Genomic DNA, 17,603 nt, shown 5'->3' on the forward strand with positions numbered 1-17,603 from the left:
TAAAGATACGTTGACTTTACAGCTCCTCCATAAAAAACATTAGTTTGTTGGTTTTGTTGCATTTGCACCTGTTGAAGTTCGCTCCTTATTTCTAATAAATTTCTCTTTCTAATAATCCATAAAAATATATTCACAATTAAAGAAATGACAAACATAGTCATGAATAGTATGGATAAAATAAACCATAAATTGTCTGAAGAATTTGTTACGTTCAATTCCATTTTCAATAGGTAGGTATTAGTTTTTTTGCACTTGAATTTTATTCACTCAAAAAATTAGTAATAATTGAGAAAGTTACAGATTCACAAGACAGACAAAAGGAAAAATAAATCGAGTGAAATAATTTCGTTAAGTAGATCGAGTCATAAATTCTTTGATAAGACTACATATCGATTAGTAATGTGGAATCTTATAAATACATAAAAAATGATAAAGAAGTTGTGATATAATCAAAGATTCCGTCACAAATTTTTGCAAAAAAAAGACATTCAATGTCTGTTCAATTTTACTTTTTCACCAATAGTTTTACAATACTTTCTGTGCTTTAGAATATCAATTTTACTCATATACATTTCTTTTTCGCAAACGTTGCATGCAAAAAGTTTTTGATTCGACGATGACGGCATTAAAAACTTATCAGATTCGTCTTTATCCGATTCCTCTTTTTTTGCCGGTTTACACACATGCTGATGCTGTAGTTTTTGTATGGATGTAAAGTTAAATAACATGTCACAGCATGGGCATTTAAATTCAGTGGAGAAAATTTCTTCTTCCATTTGCATACTCCAATCTGTCTCCTCAATGCATCCATAAGTAATATTTTCCGTAACAAAAACGCCTCCTTTTATCTCGTTAAAAATGCATGAGAAATTATCAGAAAATGGATTTGGATCAAGTTTAAGCGCATCAAAATCTTCATTACAAATCTTTTTGTACAAAAACTTGAGATCAGCAGGAAGGAGTCTTTTGATAGTATAATATATTTTTGTATTCATAAAATCAGCTAAATCTCTTTCCAAAGATACAAAATCATCCATTTTTAAAATATTTCCTATTTCATTTTCTAATTTCAATGATAATAATTGGTTCCATCGCTTTCTTAATTTTGCTGCTCTCGCTACAAGTGTTTGTCCAGATTCAGGATACGGAAAATCAATAGCTAGCCAAGAGTCAAAAATTATTCTTGAAAATGCCAAATTACAGTCAATTTCTTGAGCGAATAAAAGAAGTGTTTGAGCAGCTGGCATTCTTATTGAATTCATGAGATAAGGTTTTGTAGTCTCCAATATTGATAAATAGCACACAATTTGATGGTTTGATGATAAAGGAAATTTTGATTTATAAAGACCAGTTTTTTCGACAATATCACTACCAGAGATATTCAGTTCTTGAAAATTTTTAGAAAAATAACTCATTGGATGCATTGAAATATATGGCTTTGATTTAGTGTGAAAGAACTGTTCATTCATTGATTTGAGATGGTTGAATTCATCCGATATAGCTATTTTTGGATATAAACCACTCATTAAAATAAGTTTTATCATAATTAAATCATAACCACTTGTTGCAGATGCATTTAATACTAAACTGTCTATTTTAGACCCCATATTCAATCTAAATTCAACATCCCTTATGTCAACTCGGTCATCACTTATGTCTTCATCCATTTCATCTTCATTTGGTTTCAAAAGTCTCTTCTCTCGTGGACCTTCCATTTTATGAGCTCTTTTTAAAGAACCTAGATATCTCCTTTCTCCTGCCCTGATAGCTCTTTCAGAATTTGTTAATTTCTCATCCTTTTCATCTTCTAATAATTTACATTCTCGTAGCAATGATTCCAGTTGATTTTTCAATTTTGTTATCTCATAAAATCTTTGTTCTTCAAGACCTCTTTTATAGCACCACTTTTTTGAGCTAATTTGATCACGATCACGTGAATCGTAAGACTTTTTAACCAACAACCATTCTCTATATAGATTTAATAAAGTAATTGGATCACCATGATTTGATTCACAATCACTACGAAGTTTTTCACAGTCGATGTCACGAAATGCTCGATTGGTAAATGGTGATTGTACATTCAAAATTGCAGCTAATATTAGAGTGGCGTGAAGTTGTTTAAAAATTGATCCAATCAGCAACATTTTTCCAAGCGAAACTTCAGCAGCTATAATAAATAAATATATATATATATTATAATAAGCATAATTTTATTAAAGGGTCGCTAGTTATTACGTAACAAATAAAGAACTCATTTTTTTTTTATTTACAGATTGTACACCCCACCCTGTACGTAATAATTGAACGACCAATTACAAATTAATCAACTTACGAATTTTCGATAAAGCTTTTCCCAAACTTGTAAGTTTTTCATCCGATGTCAAAGCTTCAAGTTGCTTTAAGGCAAGAATAGAATTTTCTATGCTCTCCATTTTTGGAGGCTCAATAAATGGAAATAATCTAGCGTTTGGCAATCCCATCGATATCATTTGTAATAGAAGTGACTCTAAAGGTACTCTATGTATTTCTGCTTTCGTATAATTTTCAAGCTCATGGAATTCATCTTCTGAATAAAGACGGTAGCAAATTCCTGCGCCTGTTCTTCCAGCACGTCCTTTTCTTTGATTCGCCGAAGCTTTACTTATCCACATTTCTTTCAATCTTTGCATTTTAGAATTTGGATCATAAGTCATTTCCTTCATTTTTCCAGAATCGATAACAAATCTAATTCCATCAATTGTAATTGATGTCTCAGCTATATTTGTGCTTATCACACATTTTCTCATTTTTTCTGGTGCATAATCAAAAACTTTATCTTGTTCTTGCATTGATAAGGTGCTATGAAGTGAAAGTATGATCCAATTATTTTCATTCCGTTGACTATATTCCTTTGCAGCATCGACTATTGACTGAATTTCATTTAAACCTGATACAAAAATCAAAAGGTCTCCTTTCTCATCCCTTGAATATTTTTTATCAATCATAGACATAATTTGAATGTAAGGTTCAGGATTTAGTCGTTCACTTTTTGTTTTCGATTCAAGCCTTAAATTTGGATTCTTTAAATGAGGCATATAATGTAATTTTATTGGAAATAATCGTCCTGGAACTTCAATAATGTGCGCATTTTCTTCATCAAAGAAGTTTGCAAAAAGATTAATATTAATAGTTGCAGACATTAAGATTATCTTAACTTCTGGTCGAGCTCTTAATAAGCATTTGCAAATTCCTAATAAAAAATCGCCATACAAATTTCTCTCGTGAATTTCATCAATAATAATAACAGAGTATTGCGTTAAGCTCTCATCATCACTTAATTGTCTCAAAAGAAGTCCTTCTGTGATGAATATGACTTTCGTATTTTTTGTCTTTTGTTTCTCGAATCTGATCTGATATCCTACGTCTGATTCATATTCGCACAACATTTCATGTGAAACTCTATTTAAAAAGATTTTTTAAAAAATAGAAATGATATTTATGTCATGTACTTTTTATTTACCTTTTTGATAATCCTATACAAGCGATTCGTCTTGGTTGTGTACAAGCAATTTTTTCAAATCCAGCATTGAAAAGATATTGAGGAACTTGTGTCGATTTTCCGCAGCCCGTATCTCCAGCAATTATCAATATTGATTCATTCTTTGTCGCCTCGACAATATCTTTTTCATAGGCAGCAATTGGCAAGCTTGATTGAAATTTTCTTAATTTTTTTAATTTAGTAAATCTCTCCTTTTGTTTAAAGTCCAAGTAATGTCTGACAATTGTTAGAAATGTCTGGATTTTCTTATCGTCTATTGAACTATCTCTGTCATCATAGCTTCTTGATTCAAGTTGATGTTTTGACGGCTTAATCTTTAAATTCATAAGGAAATTTTTATTATAGATTTTTGGAATCAACAAATCATTTGAAGGAGTTTCCGTTTTAATTTGAAGAACATTTTGTAAATTGATTTTAAGTAAACTTTCATATTTAGTTAGGAAATGCCAAAAATCTGATGAATCATCAACCAATTGCTCGGTTACATTATAGCCCATTAAAATTCTATGGAAAAAGGTTTTATGATTTAAAAACGAAAAATCTGCTTTATTTTCAACTGATCGTTTAGGTGACTTTTGTCTTTCGTCATCTGATGAAGAGCTGTACCTCCGTTTTTTCTTTGACGACTTACTTAAATCGTATCGAATCATGACTCTGGAAATAAATGTTGTCATTTAATAATAATAAAAAATAAAATCAGGATTTTGAGGAATCTGGAGAACAAGAATTGAAGTTTTTTTTTTTATTGAAAGCAATGTGATTTTACACAAAATTAATTTTAAGTTAGGTTGTTGTGCCAGAATAAATTTTTGAGAAAACGTGAATATTACGTCTGAAGATTTTTATGTCCATGGAAGTGAATTACTAAATAAAATTGTTCCCAATGAATAATATCCGAGAAAATAATATATAATAGTTCTTTGTGTCCAATTTAGACGCTTTATATCAAAAACATTTACTGGGACATCATTAATTGATTTATCGTCATTTTTTTTATGTGAAAAATTTGGAGTCATAAAGTAATTAGCACAGAAAAAATATAGCATGGGATTTGATGAGCACAAAAGTCTCGTCGTAACTTGAACATGAATAAAAAGTACACAAAATATGCATAGAACTACTGCATGAGCAATGAAAACAAACTGATGTTGATCCGATGTTGAAGTTTTCCTTAAAATGGATTGACGTAAATTGAAAATTCCTAATCGCCAACAATAATCTTGATTTCTCAAGAAGTAGTTAAATGAATTTACTAAAATAATCAATACTATTGGTGTAGCTAAAAGAAAATTTGGTATTTGCTTAAATTCAAAATACTTCAAATATCCAACATTCCAGTAATGTTCTTGAATGTAGGAATATGCTATTGGAAAATTATTTTGACACCAAGGGGAAACTAAATCATTAGTAGCAGTACGGTTTCCTGCTAAAACTAAGTCGTGCTTAACTGCAAAATCCTTGATAAAATCAGGAAAACTGAATGGTTTCTTAAAACAAAAAAGATAGTAATTATATACTTGCATTAGACCAAAATGAAATGCTATAATTATGAGAATCGAAAATATTTTCAAAAATATTGTAATAAATGATAATACGGTAGTTTGATTAAACATTTTCTTCAGTCCATAATATACAACAAATCCTATATTAACCAATCCGTTTGATCGGCATAATATACTAAGACTTAATGGCACTACAATTAGCACTGAATTGATATCTTCAAAGCATTTTAGCATTAACGAAAAACTCAGCCAACAATAAAGACTTTCTGAATATGGAGCCGTAAAAAATATTGAAGCAGGATTAAAACAAAACAGGATTGCTGCTATTTCAGCACGTCTTTGATCCTTTAAAACCTTCTTTCCCAGTTCGTTTAATGTATTAGTAGCTTTGACAAAAAATATCACATTTATGACCACTCCAATCATCAGAGATACTGCACGAACTGATAGGAACGACACTGCATTTAATAATATGTATCGTATAATTTTAATGCACAGTGGATATAATGGGTAGAATGCCAAATTATTTTCATAAGTATATCCATGTTCTGATATATGTAAAAAGTGCTCTGAATCCCATCTTCGAAAACCTCCAAGGAGTACATCTATAACTGTATCACATTTTTTCTTTTTACTTATATCGTATGGTGATCTAAAAACATCTTTAGCCTCATGATCTTCAATTAAATGGTTCGAAATGCATTGAAGAAAAATTATGAACAATCGACTAAAAATGGCTAGCTTGGTTAAGTTTGTTGGCATTTGAAATATTGAAATCTGGAACAGAAAAAAGAAAAGATCACAAAGAAAATAATGTGATAAAGTTGATAGATGCTAGTCAGTTAGTTTAATTAAGTATCGATCTATGTGAATATTTTTAATGAATAATTTTGATTTGAAATTTGTGCTTCAGCTAAGTATATAATATATTTACCTTATTTAAATGTTATTCATTTAGGTGTTTCGTAGCACTTAATAATTTTTAAAGACCTTTTGTTAGCACAGTTTAATGTTTTTTTAATTTTTTCACTTTGGTTTGTTTATTTCAGCAGTCGTTTTGTATTAACTCCGGATTAGTTCTAAAACAAATAATTCATATTATAAATCCTTTCAATAAGAATTTCTCTTAATTAATGAGCTAGAAAATAAAATTAATAAATTAATAACTTATAACTTATTTACCTATATGCTGTCATTTAATGCAAGATTTGATAAATTCGATTTTCCTTTTCCATTTCTGGTTTTTATAATTTTCTGATGGAATTAAAAAGTATTTGAAAATTTAAAAACGGTTAATTTTGAAAGCAACTCGCTTCTCATTTAATTTTATTTTTTAACATTTTTATCATAATGACAATTAAGTTTTATAGAAATACATTATATGGCAAGAAGTATTTAAAAAACTAAATTTAAAAATCAATGAGTATGAAATTCTCTTATCACAAAAATTCAAAAATTAATTTTTTTGAATATTATCGAATGGTTTTAAGACACCTTGTGGACCATTGAATGTTAATGTAGGCTTCTTTTTCGATGAAAATAATACATTATTGATTTGAGTACTTGTAGAATCTGTAATTGTTTGAGTAGTTGAAGCAGAATTTGGATTTAAAAGACCAATGGAACCACCAAATGAACCTGTGAACTTATTGTTCGTTTCTTGTGTTGGGATAACGGTATTTACAACAGAAGTTGCTGTCGATGGTTGAACTCTTTGGGTTGATGATGTTGGAATGACTCTGTTAATTTGATTATTGTTCACTAATATTCCTGGTGCACCTCCAAATGTTCCAGTGTACTTATTAATTTTACCATCATCTTGAGAATGAATTACTTGGACAGGTATTTGTAATGGTGCAACTGTTGTTATTCCACCCAAAATAGAACCCTCAAAGTTGGTATTAAATTTAGATGGGGTTGTTGTTGACGGCAAAGCATTATTGATTGACGAGATTGGTTGAAAATTGAAATTATTTGGAACGGGATCTTTAGGTGGTAATAATCCATTAGAAGGTTTTGGAGCAAACACTGTTTGTTCATCAGTAATTATCACAGGTTCATCCTGCTTTGGATTCAAAAATATATTATTATTGAAATTAGGTTGAGATGAAGTTGGTGGCAAAAGTCCTTGATTGAGTAAATTATTACTTCCATCAATGGGTGTCTCAAAGACATCGAGATTTGGTCGAGGTATTTCTACACCTTCAGAATTCGTAATTTGAGGTGGTACAAGTCCCGTTACAAAAGGTCTATTGTCAGAATTTTGATTGATAGGAGCTTCTAAAACAGATGATGGAGGTGTATTGGGTAAATTTGAATTCAACGAATCATCATTGGAACTAATTGGTGTTTCAGGCAGATCAATGTTTGGTCTTGGAATTTCAATTGGTGATGCTTGTGATTCTGTATTAAAGCCTGGTACGGTAAGTGATGTTGATGGTGCATTATTAAATGTTAGAAATGAATTTTGATTGAGTGGATCAACAAAATGAATTTTATCATCATTTGTTGTTCTACCTTCATTGTCATTGACTGAACTTCTTGAAGGAATTTCCTGAGAATCAAGTATTCCACTAGCATAACCCGGAATAACGTATTGATGAGGATTATTTTTATTACTGCTTGGTCTTTGTGCATTCACATCATCTAATGAATCATATGCAACAGGATTTCCATAACTATCAGTATATGAATTTCGTCCTCGAATATTCTCATCTTGTAAATTAATTTGGTCTAAAGAACGTAGAGTTTTTTCACCCGTTTTTCCATTATAGTTGAAATCTATAAAGATTACTATAGATAGTGAGTGAAAGAAGAAGTGACAGAAAAAGACAGAAGGAAATAATGAAGAATGAAAATCAAAGATGGAGGAGAAAAATTAAACACAAAACGATCAATGTTTTGAACATTACGTTTCTAAAAAATTTAATCAGTGTCGCATTACTTAAAGTTAATTGTGAAAAGCCAACAAAAATAATTTTCTCATAATTTGTAATACTTTGTTTTTAAAAATGACTTGCTCCATACAAAATTTTCTAAATTCATAATTGAATTAAAACTTTTGTCTTAAAATTTATTTCATGTGAAAATTTTAATATTAGTAACAAAAAAAATAAAAGTCATCCTGTTTCTGTACTTGCAAGGTTATAGGAACCGAATGATCTTTGTCAGTTACAGTGTCATACAAATAATTGGCAGAGGTGTTAATGAAATAAATAATCAATGTCATTTAAATTTAAAACTGATTTTAATGCTTAGATTTTCGCTTAGCTCAATATTACGTTTAAAGTTTACCCAACGTGATTTTTTTCTCTTTTAGAAATTCATAATCTTCTTTTTATTTAATGATGATGATGACTTTAATAAATAACTTATTAATGCAATGTTTACCCGTTAAACTTTATTAAAAATAAGTTGAATAAGAACATCAATTTAACTACAAATTTATTAATCATGTTAAAAGTTTGAAGACCTCTCACAAAAGTTAATGATCTTTATTGAAATGTGTGTGATTTAAAAAAGCTGTTAATTGAATAATGTACCAAAAATTTTGTTCTAAAAAAAAAGATGGAAAAGAATTTATAGAAATGTCATAATTTCTAAATCAATAAACTATGACTAACTGTAAATTTTGGAATTTCCAGCCAAAAAAAAAAAAAAGAAATTGAGAATTAAGATGCATTTACAGTTCATATTCATAGAGATTATCGTGAAATGATTAAGAATTCTCAAGCAACGTTGTGAGCATTTAAAATTCCAACAATAATAAAATAATAATTTACATTAAATAGAATTATGAATCACACACGTTAGTAAAAAAATTTCTGTGAGTTTCTTATTATTGTCGATTAAGAGTCAAGGTATGAGTAAATAAAGTTTAAAGCAAAAAGTCTAAGTGGAAATTCCGGACATTAAAGCAACATTATTAATCCGTTTCAAAAAGTTAAAGAATTCTTTCTTACTCATTGGAATTTCTCGAACATGAAATATCCTGCAGCATTTTATTGACTCTAAAAGGTCATTTTGTATGAAAAGTACTTGAAAAGTGACAAATACGGAAGAATTTAAAATCCAAGAAATTAACAATATAAAATTTTCGCACGTTTTGAAATCGAAGATGTGAAAAGTTGTGAAAAATGACTTTTTGATATAAACTGTTAAAATATTTAAAATGCCATCCTAAAAGACTTAATATTTTAGTTCTATCGATTTAGTTTTTGAATTTCTTTGGGTACATCCTATGGGATGAGTCATTTAATTGTAAATCAACTCGTTAAATAAGAGATATTATTTGTTGTTTAACCTTTCCAGATGCCAATAAAATACGATAAAGGTATTGAGAATTTAAGTTTTTTCTCCTTTGAATTTATAAAACGGAGTTTAATTCTTTACCATATTCGGGATTTATCGTAATTATTAAGATGTCAAAACAAACCATTTATTGTATGTCTTTTAAAAAAAATTGTTATAACAAGTAACAATCAACTTATTCAATGAATCTGTAACCCAAAACTCTTTCGTTAACCTTGAAAAAGAAATTTTTTTAAATTTTTAAAATGCGTGGACGTTTTTAAATTATTAATTCCGTATTTGGCATGAATATTTATAAATTGTTCAAAAATATTTCATCACTTTTTTCTTGACTGTTAATTAAATTTTAGGAATGAGAAAATTATTGCTACACATGACCGTTCATTTATCATCCTTATGCCATTTTCGAATGTCATTTTTTTTTATTTAATTTACCTGAGCTTTCACGTTGTCGTGGTTGCTGCGGAAATGCTTGTATTCCGAGAAGCACAACAAGAATGCATCCCAATATTCTCAATGACATTGCACAATCTTTCTCGTTTGTCAACTTATTTTTTCTTCTGTTCCTTTTTACAGTATTTCGTCTTTGTTTTTAATTGTTGCCTTATTTTTTATTTTAATTCACTTTTTTCCTTCTTATGGAAAAACTTAATAATAGAGGAGTATTTCTCTTTAACCGTGTGATCGCATTGAATTTTGTGAAATAACTGAGTGAGCATATGAAATCATCAGTTGCTTTTTGTCATGAATCCCCTCTATGCCGAATCATTGACTGGAGTTTAACATTAATTTGTTGTTGTTGCTGGGTTCACACCACGAAAGTGTGAGAGCGTTCAAGCAAGAAGTAACTTTTTCATTCAGAGAATTGCGGAGTAAATAAAACGCGAATTGATTGAGAATAGAAAAGAACTAATAATACCTACTGTAAATAAAACCCAACAACTCTGAAGAGCAAAAGATTCCGTTATTTAGTCCAAAATTTTGAATTTGAATTCATTTTGTGTACGAAAAAATTTACACACACATATGCAATACAAAATTTGCATTTCCCTTTTTCCATCTTTTTCAAAGAAATCAGCCATAATTGTGAATCATAGTTAGAATTATAGTAAACTATTAAATTATTTCTCGCAAATTGAAGGCATTTAAATACACTTTTTAAACATTAACACTTTTTATAGCAAAAAAACTTGATTTAATTCTGATTGGTCATTTTTGTAAACATTACTAATACATGCAAACACATACACAACGATAACAAAGATAATTTGGTTTCCATTAATTTTACTATTTTTGCCTTTAGTTTTACCAGTTATTATGCTCTTATCAATTAGAAATACCATTCTTATTAATGTTTGCATGATTCGAAAGTTGATTTATTGCTTAGAAAGCAAGTATTTTTAATATTTTGTTTAAAAAATTTAACGGACTAAATGTACTAAAATAAGGAATAAAAAAATTCCTTATTTCAAATTTTAGAACAAAATAAGGAAAACCGTTACGCCTTCAGAGTTGTTGGAATAAAACAAGTTTCAATGTTCATTTACATGTTTGCGTCTGATCACGTTGTTTTTACACAAATTACAATTATAATTAAGTGATTAGCTATCATCACTATTAAAACATATGTCTTGTACTCTTGATGAGTGTTAAACTGTGTTAAAAATTTTAAATCTGTATAATTAATTAACAAAACAATAACGCCTATACATATATTATTGTTACCTCAAGCAATCTATGGTGGTGCTGCTATTCAAACAATATTTATATGTCTTCAACGTATCAATCATTGAAAAACAATTAACGTATGATATGTTTTAGCAAATAACGATATTAACAACGCCGGTCATTTGTAAAAATTTTAAACGCAGCAGCAACAAACTTAATGACGTATTCTTTGTTTTTACATTTTCTTTCTGTATTGAGAGAATTTCTTTCTCTCATTTCTATATATAGCTTGTTGTTTCCATGTAAAGTGAAGGTCGTCTACAGTGATGTGGTTACTTTTTTCTCCTCTCTTTTATATTGTGCATTACAATCGCTTGAATTTTCTTGCAAAGCCAGAAGTTTCAAAATAATAACAAAAAAAGGTTGATGAATTTTGAATGTCTTTTGTTAATTAATAGTCTGTTAATAGGGGTCTTTTTGTTCTCAGAAACCAAATTGTATTAGCCATAACTTTTTAATTTACAAATTATTAAAAATTTTAAAATATATTTTTTGTCAAATACCTAGAAGTCAATAAAACACAAAACGGATTTAAAAATTCCGAGATGATGACAACAGTTGGATATCATGCATGAAAATAATAAAATTACAACGATTATAAATTCTGAGAACTTTTTCACATGAAATATTTTTTTTAAAAAAAAAAAACATTATATACGTACATATGACATGAAGGTTTGGTTCATTCAGTCACGAATTATTGCTATTTAATTTATGATTTGCACTTTATTAATTTTTTTTGTGCACACAAAATGATAATTTATCACAAATATTTAATTTTAATATCGGTTGAAAATTACATCGCATTTTAAGTATAAGCAAATTCAGAAATAATCAGTTAATTTATCTCAATCGTGATTAGATGAATCAAATATGTTTAGCTATAGTTATTTAAATTTGTGAATTTCCTCACATGCTTAAAAAAAAATCATTCCGAGAATCTACTTATTTGAATTTTTTGTTTCCTTTTTACACTTTCCATTAATACAGATCGTAATTTCACATTGACCATTAATACAAACAATTCTTCTGGAATAATAGTTTATACCTTCGTTATTAGTTGGCTCTATATCAGCTTTAGATACCTTTGTATTCGGCGTTACGTCTTCATTTGATTCATTTAATTCAGACAACTCTACCTTTGGATCTTTAAAAAAATTATTGATGATCAACAGATACTTATTTCGAAAAAAAAAACTTTTTACTATACTTACTAGGTCGGCCATAGGCTACATTTAACACAACAAAAATTATGAGTAAAGTTAAGAAAAATTTCTTCATAATTCAACAAAAATTTGAAGTTAATAATTTTGAAGCAAAACACTTGAAGTATCTAAATGAACTAAAAAACAATTTACTCAGAATATTCTTAAATACAATGAGAAAAAAAATTATCGTAAGTAGTCACCACGAATGTTATACTATAAGTAGAAATTAAATTCCTACAAGTTAGTGATTAAATGCGATTAATTAGTCTATGTAGAAATTTCTATCGAATTTATTCCACTCGTTGAATTGAAGTATGAATGTGATTCTATGAATAAAAGAATGATACCCATAAAGTTCTCGAACATACAATAAAATAAAATTGTATTTATAATAACAGCAATTTTGGTAAAAACAAGCAAAATGAAATATTGTATATGTGAATTGAGTCACGTTTGTTTTTAGCGCATTCTTAAAAATTTTTTGTAAAAGGTAGCTTAATAATAAGACACAATGGCCGGTTGGTCGGCTGACGTTAAAAACTTTTTATCTTCACATCGTATAGAGCTCTAAACGCTTTTAAAAGATCAGTTTTATAAAGTTATTGCGTCGCTATTATGTGGTTTTGCTTATGAAAATCCGTTAAATGATGAATTTCTTAGATTTCTAGTATGGTGATTATGAATTTGCTGGATGTTGTTTTATGAGTCTTAAAGTGATCTGTATCTTACTAGATCTTGTATTGTAGGTCGGGAACTGATTAAATAATCAATTCCTGATCGCTGGGACAAAAATGCGTTGAAGTGACTCGATAAGAACGAGTACTGTTGTAATTTTTTGTGATACTATTTATAAATTTTTAGAGTTTGTGACAGAATATCTAGTCTGCTCCTATGTAAATTAATTCTAGTATTATTTGTTGAAAAACCGGCATGTAATTATTGTTCATAGTAAATCATACACTAAATATGTGCTGTTTTTTGAATCTTTTTTATTTCAGATTTAGTAAATAAAATTCACATTTTAAAAGCTTCGTCTTTCAGATACTTCGTTACATTTACCGTTTGTGCATTTTTTTGTGTTGATAATGCATTCTTTATTCGTGCATTTTGAAGAAATGATTTTAGCATCTGTGAAATAAGAATCTGAGTTTTTAGTATCAATTACTGAATCCATCAATCCAAAATTGTCAAAATTGAAAAAGGATTCCAAATCAAACTTTGGAAATGCAAATGAATTGAAAAATTCTGTAAAGTTAAATGATGGTAATGGAATAGGTGCAAGTTGGGGAACTTCAGGCTGATAGTTGTCGGCCTTGAAACGATTTTCAACAGATTCGCACTTGCCATTTTTGCACTTTATAGTTTGTTCTTGACAGTGTCCATTTGCACATTTCCATTCCTTTCTAACAGTTTGCAAAATACCAAAGGAAATATTAGACAAATTCCCTTGACTATTTTTATCCTTTTTGATTTCTGTTTGACTAATTTGTGCTGGTTTGTCAAAAGATGTAGAAAATTCAGTTTCGAGATTTGTGAATTCTAATGAATAAAAAGTTTAACTTATTTCAAAGATCTGTAAATTTTAACTAAAAGCTCACCTTTTGTAATATTTTGAGGCATGCAAAATGCAGCAGCAAACAACAAACTTAGGGTTAAAATATTTATTACCATGTTAATTTTTTCAAAAATTAATTCAATAGAACTTTCTCGTAAGACTTCTATCCTCAAGAAAATCTTGCTAAAGACTAAAACTAGTTTTAAAATAAAATAATAATGCAAACAAAGAGTATAAAAGAAAAACACAGAAACTAGAAAAAGAAGACTCAACATTGCAACAACAAATAAAATGTTTAATAACTTTGCATCGGAATCAACGAAGATTACCTTAGTTAGCACTTAAACAAGTCTAAACTTCAACAGGTAATTTTTTCTTTACATTTTACGTTATTCAATCATGCTTATAAATTGCAACTTGCTAATTTTGGAACTAAAATATTTATAATTCAAAAGTTTGATTTTTTCACATTTTTTTTTCTTTATTCACACATTACATTAAATTTTCAAATGAATTTTAAAAGTTAAGTTTTAAATATTTTTGCCACAGTATTTTTCTTAAAGTTAACGACTAGAACTTTTTTTTAACTTCTTTATGAATTGTTTTCATTGACTTAAAAAGTCATATTTTACTTTACTTTATTCAATTTTTTATTTACATTAGAATAACTTATTCCTTATATATTTAAATTTGTGGAATATCTTCTAAAATTCTTTCAATAAAAGCCTCACAAATTGTATGCTTAAACAGATTTTCCTGGAAAATTAGTATTGAATAATAATTATTTCATTAATAAAAATATTAAACAGTTCTTACTTGTATATGCTGAATATTTCCGATAACTTTTATCTGCGGTAATAACAGCAATAAATGGCCTAATCTCAAGCCGCCACATTTTTCAATTAACAGACATAATGTTTGATTTTGCAGCAATAAAAGTTGCTGATTAATTGTTTGATCATCTATAACTGTTCCTCGAAAAAGAATTAATGCCTTGACGCAGGCTGCTTCAAAATGATCAATTTTCATGAGATGAAATTGTTTTATGAATCCTTGCATTTGTTTTAAGTATTGAGAATTGAATGAAATTTCATCTTCAATGGACAATCCCCACTGTGCAGAAGCTACAATAAATAATTCTACCCAACATTCATTAAGTAACTTTTTTTGATCCGCTATTGGCAATTGATTAAACGATGGAATCGATTTTGCCCATCTTATAGCAAGAAAAAGAATTTTTGTTGCTGAATCGTAAAGCGATTGAGTTGATTTTAATCGGCATGTGTCAATTGATGACATAATTGGAAACTCTTCAGAGCTCGTTACTTCATTTTCCTTTACATTTTTATCTCCACCTTCTTCTTTATGGTCGATTGTTATGGGCACGCGCGAAAACAAATTATTTGTTAATATTTTACTAATATCGTGATCATAATTTGCCGTTCCAGAACCCAATGGTCGGTAAATACTTTGATTGATTTTAATATTAAGTGATTCCGCTAAATGTGGATAATATGGAGTTGGTAAATGATAATTATCGAACGGAAATGATATAGGTGTAGTAAGATGCATCTGAAATGGAAATATTGTATCAGGATAACGGGATCCGTAGAATGCATTTGAGTAACTTAATCCATTTGATGACGATGTATTTGACATTTTTGGTGCTCGCTCATGTTGAACGGCTAAAAGTAATAGGAATAAGAATAACAATAACTTTTTAAATGATTGTTATCCACTTCATTATACTTAAGGACACACGCGTTGACAATTAACTTGTTTTTACCCACAATTATTGTGGAAGAGATTTCTCAACCCCTAATAGAATGTTTACAGTGCATGTATGTATGTTAGCAGGCATTGCCTTTTTTATTGTCCATTTGACATGTACATTCGATGAGGGGTCGAATAACATATTTCAATATTCTCATCATCAATTTGTAAATATTTTAGGAATCATTTCATACAGTCAGTGCGTGGGTTTATGAACTTTGTGCGGAACCGCGTCAAATGTTTATATGTTATATGACTTTTATTTTATAGCGGTTTAAAATTTCATAGATATCAATAAACTTGATTTCATATAAAGATGAAGGGGAAATTTCATCAGTGCGTGACAAAATTCAACATATGGTACTGGCAAACGAAATGAGGTATACAGAATTTGAATTGGTTAAAAAATATATTGACAATTACTGTGCATAAAAAAATTACCCTCGTTTTTCAAATAGAAGTCTCAAATTTTGCGATTACATAATTACATTCATATTGAAAAAATTATTTTTATCTACGATGAATAATTGAAATATTTAACAATATTGTTATTGTAATTCAAGTTCTTTTTCGGTAGTTTCTCTCAGGTGTTAAAGCTCTCATGACTGTAGGCAAAAAAATGACATGTAATTTTTGTTTCCTATCTTTTTTCATTGTCCCAAGCGGCATTAAATCAATGACTTAATATTTGAATAATTGAAGAGATTCTATACAATTTTGATATGTCGTGACCTGACTTTGCGGTTTTTGTCCCTATAACGTGATGATATTATGTGTGCGATAAAACATGTTGAGTTCACAATCTAGACTATATATATATATATATACATATATTTTCTTGTGTTTGTTTTATAATAGATGTTATGAAGCATATGGAAAAGACGTCATTAAAAAGTCATTTAAGAATTTTATACTGTACAGTTTAAAATAGATCGATGGACTTAAATAAAACTTTTTGATTAAATTTACTTTCCTAACATTTTTATTTTGTCAAATCAATATTTTACAGTATGAGATGTTTGACAAATTACTTAAATTTCTTCACAACTGAAGTATATTTTATTGTCACATCCTTTCTAAATATTTCTTTTTTCTGTAAATGACACATGCAACATATCCAAAAATCTCTCAATTTTCTTTTCTTCTTTTTTCAAGTAAAGCAATAGTCATTCATTGAATACTATACACCCCATTTAAAGGACAAGGAATAATAAGTGTAGTACTTGATATCCATAATCATTGTAGCAAATAGTCGAAGTATGTTTATGTTGAACATCACAATAGAAGCAAATTGAATCATGGCACTTGAATATCTCAATTCCATTTAATGTAAATATTATTCAGCACTTAATGGCACATCAAAAAGCATTATTTAATGTGGGAAATGATACATATAACAAGGAAGAAAAGATAAACTGACTAATTGAGTATGATTGTCAATTCAAAGTGTGATTTTTTTTTTTGATAAATTTTAAAGCAGTTCAATTAAAAGGAAACCAAAAATTTCTTCAATAAGTTAAAACATACCTTCACGACGCATATTGGCTTCTAAGCATTTATTAAACCTGCACGCTTGGCATTGATTTCTTCTTGATACATCCACTATGCACTTCCCTCCTTCCTTACAAACATATTCGAGATTTCTGTTTGAAATAATCCATGTTATCAGTAAGGCACCAAAAATGTAGAATTTTAATTGTCTTTATTAATCAATCGTTATCAATTTAAATATTTTACCTTCTAATGCTCCGTTTGAAAAATCCCCTACAGCCATCGCATGATGACACTCCATAATGCTTTCCAGATGCTCTATCACCACAAACTTTACAAAGAATTCCTGCACCACTATATCTATTTTCCGACATATTAATTTAATTGTTTTAAGTAATCAATAAGTTGTTCACTTTAGGTAAAACAAATTTCAAATTTCGTGTCTTTATAGCAAGACTATTGCACAACGAATGATTGAACATGATCAAAAAATTATC

General features: G+C 28.7%; 3 protein-coding genes and 1 long non-coding RNA gene across 6 annotated transcripts; all 4 read right to left on the reverse strand.

The window, feature by feature from the left end:
- Positions 1–15: 15 nt before the first annotated feature.
- LOC139088089 (probable ATP-dependent RNA helicase DHX34) lies at positions 16–6,303 on the reverse strand. 2 transcript variants are annotated; one of them, XM_070637128.1, is made up of 5 exons: positions 6,223–6,303; positions 5,975–6,119; positions 3,500–4,192; positions 2,333–3,438; positions 16–2,167 (listed from the first exon to the last, which is right to left on the reverse strand). In XM_070637128.1, exons 3-5 carry the CDS (start codon positions 4,186–4,188, stop codon positions 489–491), a joined length of 3,474 nt encoding a protein of 1,157 aa, XP_070493229.1. In that variant the 5' UTR covers positions 4,189–4,192; positions 5,975–6,119; positions 6,223–6,303; the 3' UTR covers positions 16–488. The 2 variants fall into 2 exon arrangements, with proteins under 2 accessions (XP_070493229.1, XP_070493230.1); XM_070637129.1 differs by lacking the exon at positions 6,223–6,303 and having other exon boundaries at positions 5,975–6,183.
- An 84-nt stretch (positions 6,304–6,387) lies between these two features.
- Positions 6,388–10,179, reverse strand: LOC139088091 (uncharacterized). 2 transcript variants are annotated; one of them, XM_070637131.1, is made up of 2 exons: positions 9,787–10,179; positions 6,388–7,821 (listed from the first exon to the last, which is right to left on the reverse strand). In XM_070637131.1, the coding sequence occupies exons 1-2, from the start codon at positions 9,872–9,874 to the stop codon at positions 6,497–6,499; spliced, it is 1,413 nt and encodes a 470-aa protein (XP_070493232.1). In that variant the 5' UTR covers positions 9,875–10,179; the 3' UTR covers positions 6,388–6,496. The 2 variants fall into 2 exon arrangements, with proteins under 2 accessions (XP_070493232.1, XP_070493231.1); XM_070637130.1 differs by having other exon boundaries at positions 6,389–7,833; positions 9,787–10,178.
- A 3,077-nt stretch (positions 10,180–13,256) lies between these two features.
- LOC139088240 (uncharacterized) lies at positions 13,257–14,025 on the reverse strand. Its single transcript, XR_011544203.1, has 2 exons — positions 13,886–14,025; positions 13,257–13,826 (listed from the first exon to the last, which is right to left on the reverse strand). It is a non-coding gene; the product is annotated as an uncharacterized lncRNA (long non-coding RNA).
- A 494-nt stretch (positions 14,026–14,519) lies between these two features.
- LOC139088069 (nuclear receptor subfamily 2 group E member 1-like) lies at positions 14,520–17,513 on the reverse strand. Its single transcript, XM_070637093.1, has 4 exons — positions 17,353–17,513; positions 17,143–17,258; positions 14,659–15,527; positions 14,520–14,598 (listed from the first exon to the last, which is right to left on the reverse strand). The coding sequence occupies exons 1-4, from the start codon at positions 17,478–17,480 to the stop codon at positions 14,527–14,529; spliced, it is 1,185 nt and encodes a 394-aa protein (XP_070493194.1). The 5' UTR covers positions 17,481–17,513; the 3' UTR covers positions 14,520–14,526.
- Between the last annotated feature and the right edge of the window lie 90 nt (positions 17,514–17,603).

The sequence above is a fragment of the Chironomus tepperi genome, unplaced genomic scaffold (genome assembly GCF_022539635.2).
Source record: "Chironomus tepperi strain 1889 unplaced genomic scaffold, CSIRO-AGI_Ctep_v1 contig_161, whole genome shotgun sequence".
NCBI classification, from domain to species: domain Eukaryota; kingdom Metazoa; phylum Arthropoda; class Insecta; order Diptera; family Chironomidae; genus Chironomus; species Chironomus tepperi.

Bases quoted from the DNA above. Each gene is read 5' to 3' on its own strand.
- LOC139088089 (XM_070637128.1), bottom strand. From the start codon at position 4,188: ATGATTCGATACGATTTAAGTAAGTCGTCAAAGAAAAAACGGAGGTAC. The intron at 3,439-3,499 runs GTAAATAAAAAG...CTTTTTAAATAG, and splicing joins TGTATAGGATTATCAAAAAG to AGTTTCACATGAAATGTTGT. The intron at 2,168-2,332 runs GTAAGTTGATTA...TATTTATTATAG, and splicing joins AAAAGCTTTATCGAAAATTC to CTGCTGAAGTTTCGCTTGGA.
- LOC139088091 (XM_070637130.1), bottom strand. From the start codon at position 9,874: ATGTCATTGAGAATATTGGGATGCATTCTTGTTGTGCTTCTCGGAATA. The intron at 7,834-9,786 runs GTAAATTAAATA...CACTATCTATAG, and splicing joins ACGACAACGTGAAAGCTCAG to TAATCTTTATAGATTTCAAC.
- LOC139088069 (XM_070637093.1), bottom strand. From the start codon at position 17,480: ATGTCGGAAAATAGATATAGTGGTGCAGGAATTCTTTGTAAAGTTTGT. The intron at 15,528-17,142 runs GTATGTTTTAAC...TATTACTTTTAG, and splicing joins AGCCAATATGCGTCGTGAAG to CCGTTCAACATGAGCGAGCA. The intron at 14,599-14,658 runs GTAAGAACTGTT...CTAATTTTCCAG, and splicing joins GAAATATTCAGCATATACAA to GAAAATCTGTTTAAGCATAC.